The sequence below is a fragment of the Podarcis erhardii genome (assembly GCF_964252035.2).
Source record: "Podarcis erhardii genome assembly, chromosome: 1".
Lineage (NCBI taxonomy): Eukaryota > Metazoa > Chordata > Lepidosauria > Squamata > Lacertidae > Podarcis > Podarcis erhardii.
Window position 1 is genome coordinate 107843300 of NC_138497.1, and position 19169 is coordinate 107862468.

Below are 19169 nucleotides of genomic sequence, written 5' to 3' on the forward strand. Positions count from 1 at the left end.
ATCTGCAGATGGACAAGGACATCGTGGAAGTCCCAATGCATATGGGGAAATTGTATAGCCAGCGTACTAGGAAGGGGAAAGCTAGGAGAGCCTGTTTATCCCCTTCCTTGAACAACCGCCTTGCAAGCAGGCAAGTTGCATCTTAGAACTATCCAGTAGTCATTGCCATCACCACCCCTCTCAGCCCCTGGTGGGAAGGAATCCTGGGCAAGTACTAAAGGAAGTACTAAAAAAAACAGGACCTCAAGATCACACTGGGTTTCCTTGGCCCTCCTGGGGGTGCAAAAAACTTGCTTTTCTCCACCAAGATTCCTCTCAATTTACAAGGGCTAGCTAGTTATTAGAGTCCCACCCCAAGTATCTTCTCGTTATCTTAAATATTACAAGTAGTCCATCTTCACATTAAGCCAGCAGCACTGCCCTGCGTTGGCCCTGTTTCATTAAATGTTACTTCTTTGTCATTTTTAATTCACAGAAAATGTTACATCAATACCTATTCAGCAAAAGGGGTGTGTGAGTGAGTGTACTGAAAACCATGCGTGCAAATTCATCATCTTATATGACAAGGACAAATTATGCCTTCAGATTATATCACAAAAGTTGTGGGAAAGGGCTACACAAGCAATTAAAATCAAAAGTAAAAGAGATGCAGGGGAAGCTGAAGATGCTTTTAAGATGGGATATCATCTGGCCTACAGCTGGAAAAGGCAACCAGAACAGGCCCACTGACTCATTGGATCCCAGACTTTGAGTATACAAGCTTCTTCAGATCCTAGTTCAACAAAGAATCTTGAATTCTTGCATCATTACAGTAACCTTGCAACACATTCATTCATTCATTCAATTTCATAAAATAATATACATACGTTTTCTGTGTGCTCACTATGTTGAAAGATTATGGATGGTCACAGTACATGGGAAATTAGGACACCCTATGTAGGTTGCAAAATATTTACAGCAACAATCCAAGATACTAGAACAGTTAAATAGCCATTATGTGACTTTGGGTGCCACATTTTATGCCACCAAAATGGCAGTTGTTGTCTAGTATATAAGTTTACTAGGCTATTTTTATCAGACATATACAAAAATTCACCTCCACAGAAAACATGCTAAATCAAACACTCATTACAATACTGAACTAAGTTGTTGCAAGACAATTTGAGCATATAACATCAATCTTGGTCTGACTGCGCTGGCTGCCAAATTGGTTCCTGGGCCCAATTCAAAGTGCTGCTTTTGACCTATAAATTGTTCAGGACCACAATAACTCAAGGACCACCTCTCTTCTCATATGAGCCAACCCGGACCCTGAATTTAGCATCTGAGACCCATCTTCGTGTAACTTCTCTACGAGATGTCTGAAGGGTGACAACACGAGAATGGGCCTTTTCTGCAGCGGCTCCCCCGCTTGTGGAATGCTCTCCCCAGAGAGGCCCGCTTGGTGCCTTCGTTACATATATTTAGGGGCCTGGCAAAAACTTTCCTCTATAACAAGGTCTTTGGCCTTTAACCCTCTGTGGTCTTTTAGAAGTGAGTGGGATGTTTTTAATGTTGTGAACTGCCCTGAGACCTATGGATAAAAGGTGGTATGCAAATTAAATAAATAAATATATATTAAACACACATATATACACACACACATACATACATACATACATACATACATACATACAAACATATACACACACACTTCTCTTTTCTTTTGGTTTTAATGCATCTATGTGGGGTACATTGTTTGTTTGTTTGTTTGCAAATTGCTATGGGTTGCCCTGGGCAAGATTATGCTACTAACACATTTAATTAACAACAACAACAACAACAACTAAACAATCAGTGCTACCACTTACAAGATCTTGCCTAGATTTGTGAGGTAGATGTTTCTGCAGCATATCCAAGTAAAGAGTTCTTCTACCTTGCATGTCACTAGGGTATTGACTAATAATCACCTGATAAACCCAAAGATCTTCCTCACTCCACTGGAAATTGCTGTGAATGAGAAGAGAACGAAATCAAGCACAATCTTAGCTTTCCGCTGAAAGACAGGTCAAGATTGAAACAACAATGCTTCTTTTATACCCGATGAAGATCCTAATCCTGACATGAACCTGAATGCTATTATGTCAGTACACTTCAGTGTGAAGTGACTGGTACAAATGCATTCTGGACTGGGACATGGATCTTTGTAAGTGAAACTTACTTAACATTTCAAGAGCAGTGGTGAAAATTTGAAAGCAGGTCCTGCTCCGCTCAATACAAGTACAGCTTTATCTGTTCCTGGGCAAGCTCTGGAGGGACAGTTCTGCAAGTATTTCATTTGGTAGTTTGAAAAGCCAGGTGTGGAGAGTGCCTATTGGTTAGTGCCTCTGTATCACCAACACCCATTCTTCCTCCTCCAACCCTTGTGCAGCTTTATTTTTAAAGGAGATGATGAATAACCCACCTGAAGCATGTGGGGAGGGACAAGACCTAAAGCTGTGCCAGCGTGACAAAGTTCACCCCACACAGGAGATGGACCCACTATGGCCTCTGCTAAGTAACATCAAAACAAGAGGGGTTCTTTTAGCACTGTGATCTGGGCTTCCTTATTTTTTGAGGATCACAGAAACATAAGCTCTCAACAGTGCTTACTATTCAGCCATAAAAGCAGAGTTCAACAACAAAACAAACTTTCATGGCCAAACTGCCCTAACACATACTAGCTCAGAGGAAAACAAGCACTGATATAACAAAGGAAACAGCCTGCAGCCAAACAAAACAAAGAATGCTGTATCTAGGAAGGCCTCTGGATATAGAGAGCATCCGCTTTCCCCTGCCATTCCAGGAATTATTGCAAGAGTTACACCCCTCGCAAGAGTCACATTTTCAAATAAGTCTGTTGCATAAAAGCAAGCAGGAACAGCAAAACAAAATGGAACGCACAGCATGATGAACATTGGCTTTATTTTTATTAAACCTGTCCAAGCTTTAGAGACATTTGCTTTTTTTTTCAAATCAACTTCTAATTTTTGAGTCAGTGCACAGAAGCTGATTACCCAGTGCAACTGCCCCACCTCTGGCATCATTCCATACCCTTAGGGGTGGCTGGAACTTATAGACAGAATGTAGACCTGATCCATATGGTTTTTAAGTCAATTATAAAAACTAAGGATGTACAAGATCAGGCCTTTGAGCACTGAACTCTAGGTGTAAGTCCTATTTACATTTTCCATTTAACATGTGATTTCAAGGAAAGCCCAGAGGCAGAGCCACCTGGGCACAATCCTGCTCATAAACCATGAACAGCCTCCACACAATTTGAGGCAGGCTTGATTAAAGTGATCAAGTTTTACTAGAACCTTCCTAGTCTGCGGATGGAAGATGAATGCACATTCCAAGCAATTTCCCAGAACCTCTTGCTATGACAGTCCATTCTTCAATCCGGAAGAAAACACCAATGGAATTTCAGATCGGGGTGTAAGTTACGCTCCCAGTTTTCACACAGCGTCTCATCTTAGTCCACCTTATTTTGTGACTGGAGACTACAAAATTCTAGCTTGCATACTATCTATTGGTGATATCTTCTAACTTCTCATTGGAAGAAGTCTAGATTTGGACCATTTTACAATGATGGCAGCCCAAACTGCTCTCCCCAAAGCCACTTCCTCTTTTATTTCCAACTTCTGCTTCTGGAAATCAGTAATCCTTATAATAGCGGGAGCCATCATTTACAGAAAGTGAAAAGATTTTCAGTAAGGAAGAAAAAAAAATTGAGCTTGAAAACTGAAGTAGGCACAAAACGAAGGACTTCAAATCCAGCCACAGCACGCAAGTTATGCAGAGCCTGATCCTATGCATGATTGGTCAAAACGAAGTCCAGCTGTGTTCAATGAGGCTTATTTTCATGCAAGCACAAGAGAACTGCAGCCCGAGGGGGTAAAACACAGAAGCATAAATATGCGAAGACAGCATTCAGATTAAATGTAAAACAATGGAGCAAACACGACACAAGGAAGCAATTATGATGGTAGGGAAGTTGCCAGAACAGTGTTCAGTTTATATGAATCACTTTATATAACAAAACTATCTATCTATCTATCTATCTATCTATCTATCTATATATATATATGACAAAAACCTAACAAAAACTTAAGCTTTGTTTCCTACTAGGAAAGAAGCACTTAAAAATATATAGGTCCTTATGTAGACTAAAGCAACAGCAGCAGGCACATATTATGCTGATACTGTGCGGTTAATGGGGTCACAGATATCCAAGGGTTATGGATAACTTTCCTCCACTTGCCTTTAATTGTTCTCTACATTAGGGACTTTATGGGCCTTTTCAGTCACTGTGCTAACCTCTTGTGTAGCATTATGTGAACAAGCTTTGGGCTTGCAGGCTCCCCACTCCTCTAATACAGCTGCAAAGGGAGATTGGAACTTTTCACTTCTGCTTTGAAACTAACCAGGCATCTGTATGCACAAGCTCAGGGAACTCTGAAGGTGGGGAGGTGGTAGATTGGGATCTACAGGTAGAAAACAAATTTCTTTGCTCAGAAGCACCTGGGTACTTGATTCTAAGTGTACAGAAGACACACACACACACACACACCACACACTTTCCTAGTTCCCGGTTCTGACTGGTGGATCTCAGGATTCTAGTAAAAAACAAAGTATGAAGTCTGGTTTGTGAACAAGATTGTAATATAACTCCTAGCTTGATCCTGGCTTGTTTGAACTAACCAGCGTTTCTCAAAGTTCAGATGTAACAGGAACCCCAGGGTTGTTTAAAAGCACAAGTGAAAGCTTCCAATCTCTTCCTTACAGTTGCACAGGGATGGGAAGAGCACATGACCCCAAGGCTCATTTTGTTTATGCATACAGTGTTAAACCATGTGTTAGTGTCTGAACTGACCTTACATTGTGTAGCTCTGGGTCCAGCTGTATTCTTTTTGTGGGCCTGAAGCATCCAGATACATAATAGAACATCAAACATCTAAAGAGTCTTATTGAGAGTTGAATCACAAAAATAGCCTTGTCACCTTTCTAGCATATAGCAGAATACCTAACACAGATTCATTTCTGCAATGTGCAATGATAATTATTCAAAAGCTTTTAGGATAATGTGAATTTCTGATCTGTTGGATATTGAATTTGGAGAAGTTACAAATGTAACTTTATAAAGAACATACAGTGGTACGCTTCAGGTTACAGACTCCGCTAACCCAGAAATATTACCTCGGGTTAAGAACTCTGCTTCAGGATGAGAACAGAAATTGTGCTCTGGCAGCGCGGCGGCAGCAGCAGGAGGCCTCATTAGCTAAAGTGGTGCTTCAGGTTAAGAACAGTTTCAGGTTAAGAACAGACCTCCAGAACAAATTAAGTTCTTAACCCGAGGTACCACTGTACACCAATGCCTAGATAAGGTAAAAAGTAAAGGACCCCTGGATGGCTAAATCCAGTCCAATGTGTCTATGGGGTGCAGTGCTCATCTCGCTTTCAGTCCGAGGGAGCCAGCGTTTGTCCACAGACAGCTTTCCAAATCATGTGGCCAGCATGACTAAACTGCTACTGGTAAATGGAGGACTGTGTCAAATGCCAGAGCGCACAGAAACGCCGTTTACCTTCCTGCCGCAGCGGTACCTATTTATCTACTTGCACTGGTATGCTTTTGAACTGCTAGGTTGGCAGAAGCTGGGACAAAGCAACAAGAGCTCACCCCATCACATGGATTTGAACTGCTGACCTTCCGATTGGCAAGCTGAAGAGGCTCAGTGGTTTAGACCACAGCGCCACCCGTGTCCCCACCCACCAGTGCCTAGACAACCACAGCACTGTAGTACATCATGAGAGGATGATGTAATATAAATGAAAATCCCTAGAATCATTTCTATCCTAAGGTACTTTTTACAATCCTTTTTTATTTTAAGCTAGGTATTTGATATCTGGATTTTGTCTGGGAACAAAACAAAAGAAAAAAGAGTAAGGAAAGGCTGTTCTTCATTACTGATCCAGCAAAAAGGATTTGATTATCTTCCAAATATTAAGTAATAGATGGTGCTCAACAATACGTACAATGACTGTACAATGACTGAGAAACTGTATGTCCTTATAGGCTATTGTCTTAGAATTTGTTTATAGTGATTAGAATGCCTGCTCTGATTAGAACCATTTTTTCTCCAGAGGTTTCCATTAAAGAGAAAATGTGCGATCCTCCCTCCCATTTCCAGCATGCACAGCACTTCTCTGTTTCTGACCTTATGAGTGCATCATTGTTTCCCTTTGTAAAGGTTTGGCAAGTCATTGCTGCTGTCACCTCGGCCCTCAGTCTACACAGTTGTCTGCTGTGTTTGCTACCAATGGGCAATGTAATAATGCAGTGGTGGCTTATTTGTTTTCTGCTTTGCAAAAGTAATGCCACGTTGGCGAAGAAGTTCTTTCTTTCTTTCTTTCTTTCTTTCTTTCTTTCTTTCTGAACCATCAAATGAAACACCAGAGAAAGGGGGGAGGCCACAAAAGGAGTCAATCAATTAGAACACAAAGGTGACGCCATTGGAGCGGAGCAGCCCTTAAAGAGTAAAAATAGAGTTTCTGTTTTCTGTTCAGAGAGCCGTCAAAAGACATACACTTAAGTTCAACTCCCTTCAGCCTAGATTCATTTTCTTCACAAAGTATTCAATACACAGTGAGACCAAATGGAACAGGCCATGGGCCAGGGCTAACTTCAAGACAACAAAATACAATCCATCCAAAAGACAGGCTAAAACCAGTTCCTACAGAATTTTAAGAACTAGAACCACATTTCCATGCCCCCAACAAGGCCTGTCTTCAATAGCAGGAAAGAGGGGTACATAAGATAGGGGTACATAAATGGAGCACAGTGGTAGACCTCCCGCTTGCATGCAGGAGGACCCTGGCTTAATCTCCAGATACAGCTGGAAAAGACCTGCCATAAAGTATTGAGAGGCTCTTCCAGGCAATGTAATTGATAAGAACTAGATGGATCAATGGTCCGACTCAGTTTAAATCAGCTTCTTAAATAGACTGACATAATAGGGGGCACAGAACATGTAGAAAGTGTATCATTAGCCAAGGAACTAACCAGAGCACACTTATTCAGAAGGAATACAAGGAACCACAACAAAGGTAGAGCACTCAAAAGGGAAGAGAAAGCAAAGCACTTATCTACTATGAAAACTAACAATGCCATCCTAACCCCTGATTAGTGCGCTGCTGGAGGTGAGAGGAGTATCCATCCATTGGACTTCACTGGGCTCCATTCTGAGAAGCCCCTGCTATGCCTACTGAAAGTACACGTGGTTGAGAAGCTACCACCAGGATTTCCACCAGCTGTAGTCTGCACAGGACCCCAAAATGGGTCATTACAGAAGGAGGGTGGAGCAGAGCCAGCCATGGATCTGCTGAATCCAAAGCTGCTCTATTCTGCTTGTGAGAAGCTTGATCTGGGCCCCTTTGCTGAACCATCTTCCATCTTGGCTGGCCTGAGTGGTAAGGCTTCAGATGCAATAGTGGCCTTGCTCTGCTGTTCTCCAGCCCCATTTAGGACTCCCGTCTGTCTGTTTTTGCTCAAAGGCTTTTAATAGTTGGAATGGCTAACTTAACCTGCCAACATGTTTACTCTCTCATTCAAGGGAAAACACACAAGCAAAATAATTACATCTATCTAGAGCATGGCTAGGTGCAGCATCTTGAGACGATGTAACCAAGTATGACTTGTGCACAGCAAATGAAGGAACAAGTCTGAACTGTACTATCCTGGGCCAGTTCTCCAGGGAGAACTACATGTTACACTTGACATGGATCTCCTGTCAAAACAGCAGCCCTGGATCAGATCCCTCTCCCCATATTATTCTGCTATTTCCATACTTCGGCCAGTGATAGCCAATGATGCAGAGTAGGGATACAGAAATGCAAAACATAGTGTCAAGAGACAGGGCTGCAATTTTTAGCCGTAGCCACGTGTATCTAACTCTGGAATCACTAGTATTGATGTCCCAAATGCAAGCGCTTGTTTTCAGTTTTCAACCTTCAAAATTTGCACTTCTCCAAATTTTGCAATGTAGTTCTCCACTCAAGTAATGGACAGAAAAATTTATATATTAAAGTGTGCATAGAAATGCATATATCTGTGGATATGCATACAAAATGTGTTACACAGAGAAAGCAGAAATATATGGGGAAATATGCTTTGTGCGTATTATACAAAATTACATACAAAATGTGCATATTAAGAGAAATTTGTCCTAAAATGCTGACAAATTTTCATGAGAACTTTAAAAAATGCTAACTTATGCAGAAAGGTGGAGGAATGAACTTAAGATTGGAAATGAGAGAAACTGAAATTGAGAAATTGGCCCAAACCTAGTGGTGACAGAACATATTTGACATCCCTAAGTCTAATTTTTAAATAAAAAGTCTAAAAATATTTAAAATAGAATAAACATACAAATGCCAGGTGCACAGCTTTTTAAAATACTTGAAAAATCAAAGCTCACATTCAAGAGTAGCTGAAAGGAATAGGAAAATATTCTGCTATGGCAGTTTTCACATACTGTCACTTTAAAAATGAACGTATCAACCTAAAGGGCAGGCCTAATGGCTCTCTAAAGCGAGAGGCTTTACAGGAGCTTCTTTTCAGATCATAATACCAGAAAGCAATATATCTTCCTGGACATAAAGTGCATCGAGAATCATAGCAGTTTCTTTAATTACATTTTAATATATCAAGTGACAGTATTAATTGGGAGCAGATTTAGTGTCAACGTTGAAATGTAATTTGGATCCATACACAATTATATCTCAACGTAATTTTTTTAAAAGCATGCATCTCAAACCACTGCCAACCCTTTGTTGTCCTCATTGGTTTTAGAGCTTTTCTATTCCAAGGAGTCATTTGCATAGCCACTGAATGGTGCAGATTGTTAATCATTTTTTCAGTATTTTTTATCTAGCCTAAAACATAGGTCTACTCTTAATGGTGTTGGAGCAGGCTCAGTATTACACTTCAGAAAAGTGTAATACCTGCTTCTCATCCTTGCTGGAGAGGGGACATGTCAGGGTGAAGGTTGGTGGTGAGAGCGACTTTCACCAGGGCTTCCTCAAACCTGGTACAGGTCCCAACAGTGAGGTAAGTAAGAGGAACAGCTCAGTCTGAAACTAGGTTCTCTACATCCAACCTAGATCACATTACAAATCTAAACACAGTACTCCCAGATACTTGCTAAAGGAAGACTTGCTATTCTCCTCTACAAATGCCTTCAAGGCTGCTTTAAACATATGTGCATGGATGCACGCATGCACACACTCCTCCCCCATTGATTTTTCCTTACAAGCGCCCCTCATCCTTTACTATCTTGGCCACGGGTAGGCAAACTAAGGCTGAGGGGCCGGATGCGGCCCAATCACCTTCTAAATCCAGTCTGCGGACAGTCCGGGAATCAGCGATTTATTTATTTATTTGCTCAACACACAACAAAAAAAAGGACAAAACAACCATAGTTGTCAAGCCATACATAGAGAATTAATATAAATTTCAGCGTGTTTTTACATGAGTAGAATGTGCCCTTTTATTTAAAATGCATTTCTGGGTTATTTGTGGAACATAGGAATTCATTCATTTTTTTCTTCAAAATATAGTCCGGCCCCCAACAAGGTCTGAGGGACAGTGGACCGGCCTCCTGCTGAAAATGTTTGCTGACCCCTGATCTTGGCAAATACAGGTTTGGGAGCTCAGTTTTGCCACGTAACAAGCAGCTCTGCCTAGGGATAGGTAAATGGGTAAGTCCAGTCCATGTTGCTTCCCATGTGTCCATTCACAAGCCCAATCTGTTCCCTTTTCATATTAATCTGAATTCTTTTCTCTCTCTCTCTCTCTCTCTCTCTTAAAAACACACATTTAAGTAGGTATTTTCTCACATTTGCTGAATTACAACCAACATCATTCCCAGTCATTGGACAGGCCTGCTGGGGTGTATGGGAGTTACCATTCAGCAACATCTGGGAGTTCTCCACTCCCGGCTTATTTGGTAGCCTTGCACAATTTGCTGTCTCTCGGTCACTACCCTGAGCTGCTTGGCTAAGGGGAAAGATCCAAAAGAAAGAAATGTGGTGTAAAGCTATCATAGAGGTGTTAGTAAGGCATTCTTTTCACATCCATCTTTAGGGAATCTATGCCTTGTTTATAAATGCTGATCTTCTATATGCTGACTGCAAACTGTCCTGAATCAGGCTAATCCCCATTAAGAATCAAAACGAGAAAGTGCTACCTTAAATAACATGATCTATGTACACACATTAGGAGTGAACCAAAACACCACCACACCAAAAATGTGTTTCAAATATGAAACTTGGCACTTACTTAGAACATAGCTCTCATTTTTCCATTACGGAAAAAAATAATCTACCACCATTATTTGGTTTCAGAACTGAAGCTTGGCAGTGCGCCTATACACAAACACCCGCAGGCAGCTGCTTTATATTTCCTCTGAATCAGATTTACCCCAAGCTAATCCCTGGCTTTACACCCTCTAAAGAACATAAAAACCTCCTATGGGAAGTGACCCTCCCCAGACTGTAATCCCCTGCTACCCTCTATAATAGGTAGGACAATGTAAATTTGATGAACCGTTTCAATGAATTTGCAGCCAGACAAACTGCAACAATAACTCCAACTGAGATGTCAGCTTCCCCATATGTCAACCGTGTCATTGTTGATTGCTGTACCAGAAACAGCTAGTTATTGAGCTGGTACAGTAGAATTCCTTGACACAGCCCTGAGTTCAAAGTACTTTAGAAGAGGTATGAATAATTTGGAAGCAGTTTAGATACCAGAGACATCACTTATTACAATGATTTTTTTCTCCCCCCAGAACAGTGAAGTCAACAGTGGGCTGATTCATATCTCAGCTAAATAAGCACTGATATGAATGTGCCTAATGAGGAGCATGTTGCCCCTTTGCTCCTCCTTTTGTGGTGGAAGTAAACAAACCAGGATTTTTTTCATTAACTATAGTTTCCCATTTCGTTGGAACCAGCTTTGGAACCAGCCAGGATATTTAGCTATGGTTTGAAGTTGACTTAATATTCTGGTTTGTTTGGAAACCATTAACCATAGTTTCCTGGTTTGGGCAAATGGGAAACTATAGTTAATGGCAGGCTTCTGGGCTTGCTTGTTTACATACTCACACCAAAAGAAGAACAAGAGGCTGTGTGTGCAGCCAAAAGGCTCATTCCTATCTCAGCATATTAAGCCAAGATATGATCATCCAAACACAGCCATCTGTTGACATAGGTTAGTTGCCAACGAAAATTTGGCTTCAGGAGCGTAGTCAATAGCATACTACAAAAATGTTGGTCTCATCCTATGCTCGGCTGTATCTCATCGTTTTGCCCTGGCATTATGATCTAGGCCCACTCTGCTTTGGAGGAAAAGTAGCTGCAGCAGCACTACTGCAGTAATACTGTGAAGCAGCCCTAGCAGAAGGTACTTACATGATTTGGGAAACTCATGGGAAGAAGTGGAGGCAGGGCTGGGCAAGGACTTTGTAGAGAACTGTCAATTGCTGCCCCGAAAAACCACATGCTCAGCACTCTTTTGTGTGTGTGCATGTTCCCCACTCCAGAAAAGAGAATTTGTTTCTGTTATCTTTTCTGTCTGCAAGGTTTAATGGTGATGCACTATGTCTATTACTTACATTTGGCTGTAAATGCAGGATGTTTGATCAAATTGCAAGCCTGGAGGTACCAGAAGGCAGCACACCTCAGGCAAAAGGTTTTTATCACCCAAAAGGTTTTATTATATTTTTACTACCATGGGCTCACCAGTTGCATTTTCTCCTCCAAGGCATGAAAATGTCTTCAGCCTTCTGTACTGTAGTGTATAAATGACAAGAGCCCTTCATTTTTGCTACTTTTTGTAATCAGCTACACAGTCCGCTTTGAAAATCATAGGACATCTCTTGTGGACAGAATGGAGAATCTAAGTAGTCACCCACCCTAAAACTTAGATTTTTAAAAGTCTAAAGTGCTATTCAGTCCTACTCAAACTTTTGTTCTCAGGCTAGAGGGGAAAGAAATTATGAGTATGTGAACCCTGCCCTGCAACCTGACATTAAAGTAAAGGACCCCTGGATGGTTAAGTCCAGTCAAAGGTGACTATGGGGTGCAGTGCTCATCTCACTTTTTAGGCTGAAGGAGCCAGCATTTGTCCACAGACAGCTTTCCAGGTCGTGTGGCCAGCATGACTAAACCACTTCTGGCACAACGGAACACTGTGACGGAAGCCAGAGAGCATGGAAACGCCGTTTGCCTTCCTGTTGCAGTGGTACCTATTTATCTACTTGGACTGGTATGATTTCAAACTACCAGGTTGGCAGGAGCTGGGACAGAGCAATGAGAGCTAACCCTGTTGCACGGATTTGAACCGCCATCCTTCTGATTGGCAAGCCCAAGGGGCTCAGTGGTTTTGACCACAGCACCACCCGCTTCATCCCCATCATCACTCACTGAAGTTGGGATGACAACTACCTACAGTGAGCAGCTTGCTCTGGTCTTGTAGGTTTCCAACATGGTGCAGATTCCTGATTTCCTAAATCATGTCTGAAACTTACACAGGGAGATCAAGTTTCCCTCTGCAATCACACTCCATCTCATGGAAGGCAACAGAGATAGTGACAGGGGGCAAAGCTAGTAACCCTCACTCTTACCCTCCCTCCCTTAATTCAGGGAGGACTGTGTTGCACATTATAAGAAGCAGCAAAAATGGTGTGTGGGTGTGTGCATGCTGAAGTTTCAACGTTCTGCCTCTTATTGTAATGGGTAAAGCACCTCTGTCTCCTACACAGTTTTATTCCATTAGGATATTTTAAAAATACTAATGAAATCACAGTTGAGTGGCTTTTCCACCAGATTAGACTTGGTGCTTTTTATGACACAGCTTCTCTCTGATTGCAACAGCATCAATTACTCTAAGTAGAATATCATACTCTTTAGCACTATATACTGTTGGTCTTAATGTTATTATCATTACTATTTTGCATTGATGTCCATGAGAAATGTCTACCAACATTGCCATCCTATTTACTTTGAAATATATCCTGTCAATTTCAACAGAACTTCCTCTATTTCAGTTGAGGCAGCAATCCTATACTCACTCACTTGGGGGGTAAGTCCCACTGGAATAGACATGTATAGGTTTACACTGCAAGGCTGTAATCCGAAACATACTTTATATGGAGCAAGCCCCTCCATACAAAGTGAGACTTATTTCCAAGTAATGTACAGGACTGCACTTTTTTATGTGATGCAATACCTAACAGTGCTTTTGTTGTTGTTGTTGTTACAGTACTTAAAAAAAGGAGTACACACAGTGCTTTCGTCAGGGGGTACTCAATGGTACACAATACGGCACCTCTTTTTTTGTTGTTAAAAAGTGTGGCACTTGCTTTAACAACTTTATGGTGAGTACCGGCACCTATTTTTCTTATACACCCCCAAAATCCATCCACTGTATTTGGTGTTTTTTTCTGAAGAAAAGTACAGAATGTACTGGAAACCCAGCCAGATGGGCGGCGTATAAATAATAAAATTGTTGTTGTTTAGAAGTTTAGCTTAGAATATAAAAAACCCAAGTCAGACTGGAGATCATCAGGAGCTGCTTTTACAAGTTAAGCTAATCTACGATGACTTCATAATCAGATACTGTAGATACGGTTTTAATTTTTTTTGGCGCTTAACAACTTCCTATGCTTGTTCAAAATCTTCTAAGTTTTTTTTTTTAAGATTTACTCTGGCTTTTACAAGATGTATGGCTGGAAGAAAAAACAGATATGAAACAGTTTTTTCAGGGAAAGGTTTAACATGATAGGTATAAGGCGTATTTTAAAAACCCATTAAGCGAACATTGCCCTGTGTCTGGTGTTTCTTTTTCTTTTTCCACAGCTCCTGTTCACTAACATTTGAAGCAATGCTCTCCCCCAATTCCCAAAATATATTTCTTTTTCTTGCGGCAGCTTTCCTTCTGGCAACTTTCAACAGTGACAGAAGTAATGGAATTTCTACATGAAAGCTTTAGGGATGTTTTTTCCATTGTGTGGATAGCGCCATTAGTAGCTATATGGCACTGGACTTCATGGCATCTGAGTAGAGTCAACGAGTTTTCTGTGCGCTTTTGGTTTCTGTTTGAGAGCGAGAATATTGGTTTTGTTGAGCTTCTTAACTGATGCATCCTCTAAGTCAGCAGTGGGAAATCTGTGATCTTCCCGTCGCTGCAGGGCCACTCTTCCTCACCAGGCCTCCAGAACCGCTTCTTCTTATGCAGTGTGTGTGTGTGTCTCACAGAGAGGTAGAGGTGGAACAGAGGGTGATGTGACTGCAATATGGTGAGCCTGGGGGGTGGGGGGACCTAGCAGTGAAGCTCAGAAGGAGAAACCCAGGGATGGGGGCATCAGCAGGGGGAGGAAACTGAAATGGATGGAACAAAAAATGAACAGAATCATGAAAAGGGGAAAGATTTTTTTTAATGAAAAGAGAGGAACAGGCCTCCACAAGTGATCAGCTCTAACCTATGCTGATGGAGGGAGTAAAAACAGAGATGGAGTGAAGTGTGTGTGTGTGTGTGTGTGTGTGTGTGTGTGTGTGTTGTGCAAATCTGCAATGCTGCACACTCTGCCAATGTTTAGCTCTGATCCTCTCCACCACTAGCATACAGCCCCGGCAGATTATGATGGAGGGAATGGGACCCTTAGCAAAAGAAAGTTTTCCCTGCCCTTGCTCTAAGCCTTCCACATCACCAGGGACATTCACAGCCCAGTCCTCTGTTCCACCGTGCAGTGACAGTGGCACGTGAAGTGACATAATGGTTCCAGCACTTACACAAGGAGACAATGACTTCCCTTGTTGCGTTTCTGGGATGCAACAGTAACAAGCATGCAGTTTTTTATATCCCGGTTTTGTGTGCGATACAGCCAAGGCGTCATTTGTAGGAAAGAAAATTAAAGTGGAATAAGAGAGGTTAAGGAAGGGATGTGAAAGCATACAAAGAGGGTAAGCACATGAAGCTGTCTTACACAGGCAGACCACTAGCTCACCAGCCTTCCCCAATCTAAAATGCATTCCAGAGCTTCTGGCCTACAGCTCACATCAGCCCAGCCAATGTGGCTAGCAATCAGGGATTATGGGAACCGTACTCCAAAATATTTAGAGGGCACCATGTTGGAGAAGTCTGGTTGATTCCAAAGGTCTATGAGTTTTTAAAGTCTGATTACGTAAAAGAACAAACCAGAGGCCATATATATATGAATTTGAGGTCAAGCATTATGACTGTGATGGAAGATGTCAAGCATATTACACTGATTATTGAACACACCAAATATTTAATAGTAAACTGAAAGGGCTTGGACATTTATTGCCACATCATGAAGAAATATTGGAACGTTCTAAGCACTGACTTGAAGACTAAGTTTTCTTCTTAGGACCCTTTTATGGATACAGCCAAGCAGAAATTGTTAATGTCACAATTGCCCTCTTGTCTAAGTGGATATAAAATGCTTTAGTACACAAAAGGCACATGGGCTGCATGACTAGAGGTGTTGGTGATGCTCCTAAGGTAGTATAAAGACTCTTTTTAGGTGCAAGCCAGCATGCTTTAATTGTTCCAACAGTCAACTGGTATGCATGTAGGCTAAGAAAATAAACATATTAGAAAACGGGATTTCAAGCTGTTAATTCAATTCATTCTTCATGTTGGGGATTAGCAAATGCCACCATTCAAAAGGCCACAGAAGTACTCCTGTTTGTACAACATCAATATAAAAATGTACTCGCAGTTCATATTTGTATTCCAGAAATAGGAGGCTGGGGTATTAGAAATACCAAACTTGCCTAACATTAAAAAGTCATTTGAACTATTATGGTTCAAGTCCCTGAATTTGTGACAGCAACTAAGTCACACCACATTGGATTAGGCTTTTCCCATCATGCCTGTCTATCTGCATATAAACACAGGATTGTAAAAACTGAGAAGTCTGCACTTCTTAGTGAAAAGGAGGAAAGGTATAGATTTAATAGTTGTATGAGCAACTGACCCAGATTTCTTCAAGTAAAATAACAACAACAACAACAACAACAACAATAATAATTTCAGTATGAATTAGCATAATTACAAAAGGAGGTGTGGAATGAAAGCATTGCATCCATAGCAAACACAAAGGCATTTATCACAAACCATACTTCTGGTGATTTAACTCTCTTGAATATTTCACTTTTTGCTTGAGACAAGGCACTTTAGAAAGAGACGGTTCTCTCAGCTGTGCAAACAGTTACTGACTATTTAATCTGTCAGGGAAGAGTTAGAAGTTTTCAGTTTATCAGAGGGAGAAAGCATTCCCCAAGGGGGGAAGGAGAGCAGTGAATCTAATAGAAGGGAGCAAGAGGAACAACAGGGAGGGACCAGCTGTTCCCAGGAAAGGCAAGGGTTAAGGTCTAGCTCAGATTCGGAGGAGGGGAGATACAGGCCAGCTCTAGCCAGGAGGTTAGAAAAAAGAGCGGAAAAACGAAGGGAAAGGCGCCTTCGCCATTTTGAGGGTGGCTGGTCATGGAGAAGCAGAGCTCAGAAGGTATCTGAAATAAGTGACTCTGAGGAATAATAGTTAAGAACTGTTTATAAGATTATTTTGTTAATACACAATAAAAAGTTATAAAAGAACAAGAAGCGTTTGTGTGGTGATCTGAAGAGGACAACGACCAGTCCTGACATAATCCCCTAGAGCTGGGCAGAAAGTCAACTATGCCATTGCGTTGAACAAAAGAGAAGTAATGTAAATCCAACCCCCCTATCAGAAGGCTTCAATACCCAAACGTTTTGCCTAGCCCTTGAAGAAACATGACATCAGATTCTATTACCTTGATATGACTTTTAAGTCTTGATCAATGTCTTGGAACTTCAACCAATATTCATCTGCCAGTTTGTGAAATTCTGTCAACACTGAAGCCTTCAAATCAGGATATGGGCATTCCAAGGCCAATAACTGTGGTGGAATCTCGCAAAAAAGTGCAGGCCTCTCTCCTGAAGAACATGCCAGTACCTACAATAAAAATCAGAAGTTGTTAACCAGTAAATTCAGTAGAGTTCTTGTTCATGCAATTAAATTCAAACAAATGAACGTCTTCATATTCTTACTTCATTGGTGCACTCTTCAAGCTCTCGTTCCAAAGCTTCTTTCTCCAGGTTAAGTTTTTCCAAAACTACTTTCTGTTGTTCCTTCACAAAGGCAACCTGATTTTGTGAAATATTGTGATAGAAAAGCATCACTGCGGCTGGCATTTCTCACTACTTCATACATTGCATTTTTATTCTCCCGCCAACCCACTTCAGGAAGCTCAGGAAGCTTCTCCCCACCAGCTTTATCCTCACCGTGAGGATCTGCCTCACTCGCAATGCAGATCAGGCTGTGTGTGACTGGCCCAAGGTCAACCACTGAGCTTTCTGGCAGCGTGGGGATCTGAAGCTGGCCCTCCCAAGGCCCTGGGCCAACATTCTAGCCACCATCCAGACTGGCTCTCCCCAATGGCATAATTCTGTTTAACAGGTTCTGCATTCCTATCTGCAGAACAAGAAAATATGGGTATAGGTGACTGACACAAGCAAACAAACCAACCTGTTCCAACACTGCATCTGGGTTAAATTGATATTCTGGACATTGGTAGTTGGCCTGCCATTCCAATAGGCGGTACCTTAAATCTTCCCTAAGCTGCCAGATAGGTTGCACTGTGTTTGCTTGGAATGTTTCCAGTTCCTTTGATAACTGATACTCTATAATAAATTAAATACAAATTAGGAATGTTGCTTGGGTTTAAGAAAAGACAATTAATTATTAGTGTGCCTTTTCCAGCAAATTAATTTTCTTAATTAAACAACAACAATAGGCTTGTCAAAGAATAAAACAGAGTGAGCACAGTATTCCTGCCTATCCATCTCCTTTTGGTAATCCTGGGGATGGCCATTGGAGAAGGACTCCATTACTTAAGGCTTGTCCAAGTCTCTGTTTGCCACACTGCTTTTCCCCAGGAAAACCCATGGTTGACTGATGAATTGAACCAAATGACAGTTGGGTTTTTCACAGATCGCTGTTTGTTCTGCTTCAGCGGAAAAGAGAGTGTTTTCTTTTTTTTTTTTAATAATATTTATTGAACATTTTCAAATATAACAGAAAAAATAAAAAATAAAAATAAAACATCCATTTTATAACCTTATTTTCATTGATATCCTTTCAGGACTTCCCCGCCCCACCCCCTTTTGTATTCCAATTCCTTCAAATAGATTCAACAAGTTCTTACCCCAAATTTTAAACTTATTATGATTAACCCAATGTTAAAAATGTTTTTCCATCCCCTAAAATCGACCCCGCTCCCTTCCACGAGTTCCCCTCTTTAATATGCAGAACAGGTTAAAATAAAAAAGATAGAAAAAAGAATAAAGTATAGTTTAACACCCTTTGGATTCCAATATCCTCCCCCCCCTTTCCCGGTTGCGTTCCCCAGTGTCCATCCCTGCTGTCATCCTGGAGATCCCACATCTAGGCCGAAATCCTTCACAAGTCCACTTTGCCGTCTTTTTAAAAGTCTTTGCCGCCTTTTTGGTCATCTTTAATTTTGAACGTCCAATCTTGGAAAAACTCTATCTCAAAAAGGCCCATTTTTTCCATCCAAATCTCTGTATTCAAGAGCAAAAACTCCAATTTTGTTTCTTTAGACCTTTCAAATCTGGATGTCCCAAATGTTCCCACTTCCAACTTTATCCAATTCTTATTGTTCATGTTGTTCTTGTTATTCTCTCTCCTCACTTTCCTCTAGTTTCATTTCCTGCTCCCCTGCAAAAATGTTCTAATTCCAAAAGCTTCTAAATCCTCTACAGAGGCTTTGTTATTCAGGAACAAAACTTTACATCAAGTCCCTTCCATTCTTCAATAGATAAATCCATTGTCTCCTTTAGTGTAGAGACCTCTGTAGACAAAATAGTATTCCATTTCTGCAGTTTCCCAGGAGATAAAAAGTCCTATTCAAATTCCATACCAGCAATACTTGTAGTGTCCCACATCCCCTCTAGAGGGATTATAGTAACTCAGTTTCCTTCCAGATCACACCCAACAGTCAAAGTAACTTGTTATTCCTTA

The 19169-nt window shown here is 41.2% G+C and overlaps 1 protein-coding gene across 6 annotated transcripts in view; it reads right to left on the minus strand.

The window, feature by feature from the left end:
- CCDC148 (coiled-coil domain containing 148) overlaps nucleotides 1–19169 on the minus strand; it is a gene marked incomplete at its 5' end in the record, with an annotated part of 108153 nt that overhangs the window by 41427 nt on the left and 47557 nt on the right. For all 6 annotated transcript variants that reach the window (XM_081871840.1, XM_081871839.1, XM_081871838.1 and 3 more), the window contains 4 exons: nucleotides 1851–1989; nucleotides 16900–17081; nucleotides 17177–17272; nucleotides 17655–17809. In XM_081871840.1, coding sequence (XP_081727966.1) covers nucleotides 1851–1989; nucleotides 16900–17081; nucleotides 17177–17272; nucleotides 17655–17809 — 572 coding nt within the window. The remainder of the gene's footprint in view (nucleotides 1–1850; nucleotides 1990–16899; nucleotides 17082–17176; nucleotides 17273–17654; nucleotides 17810–19169) is intronic.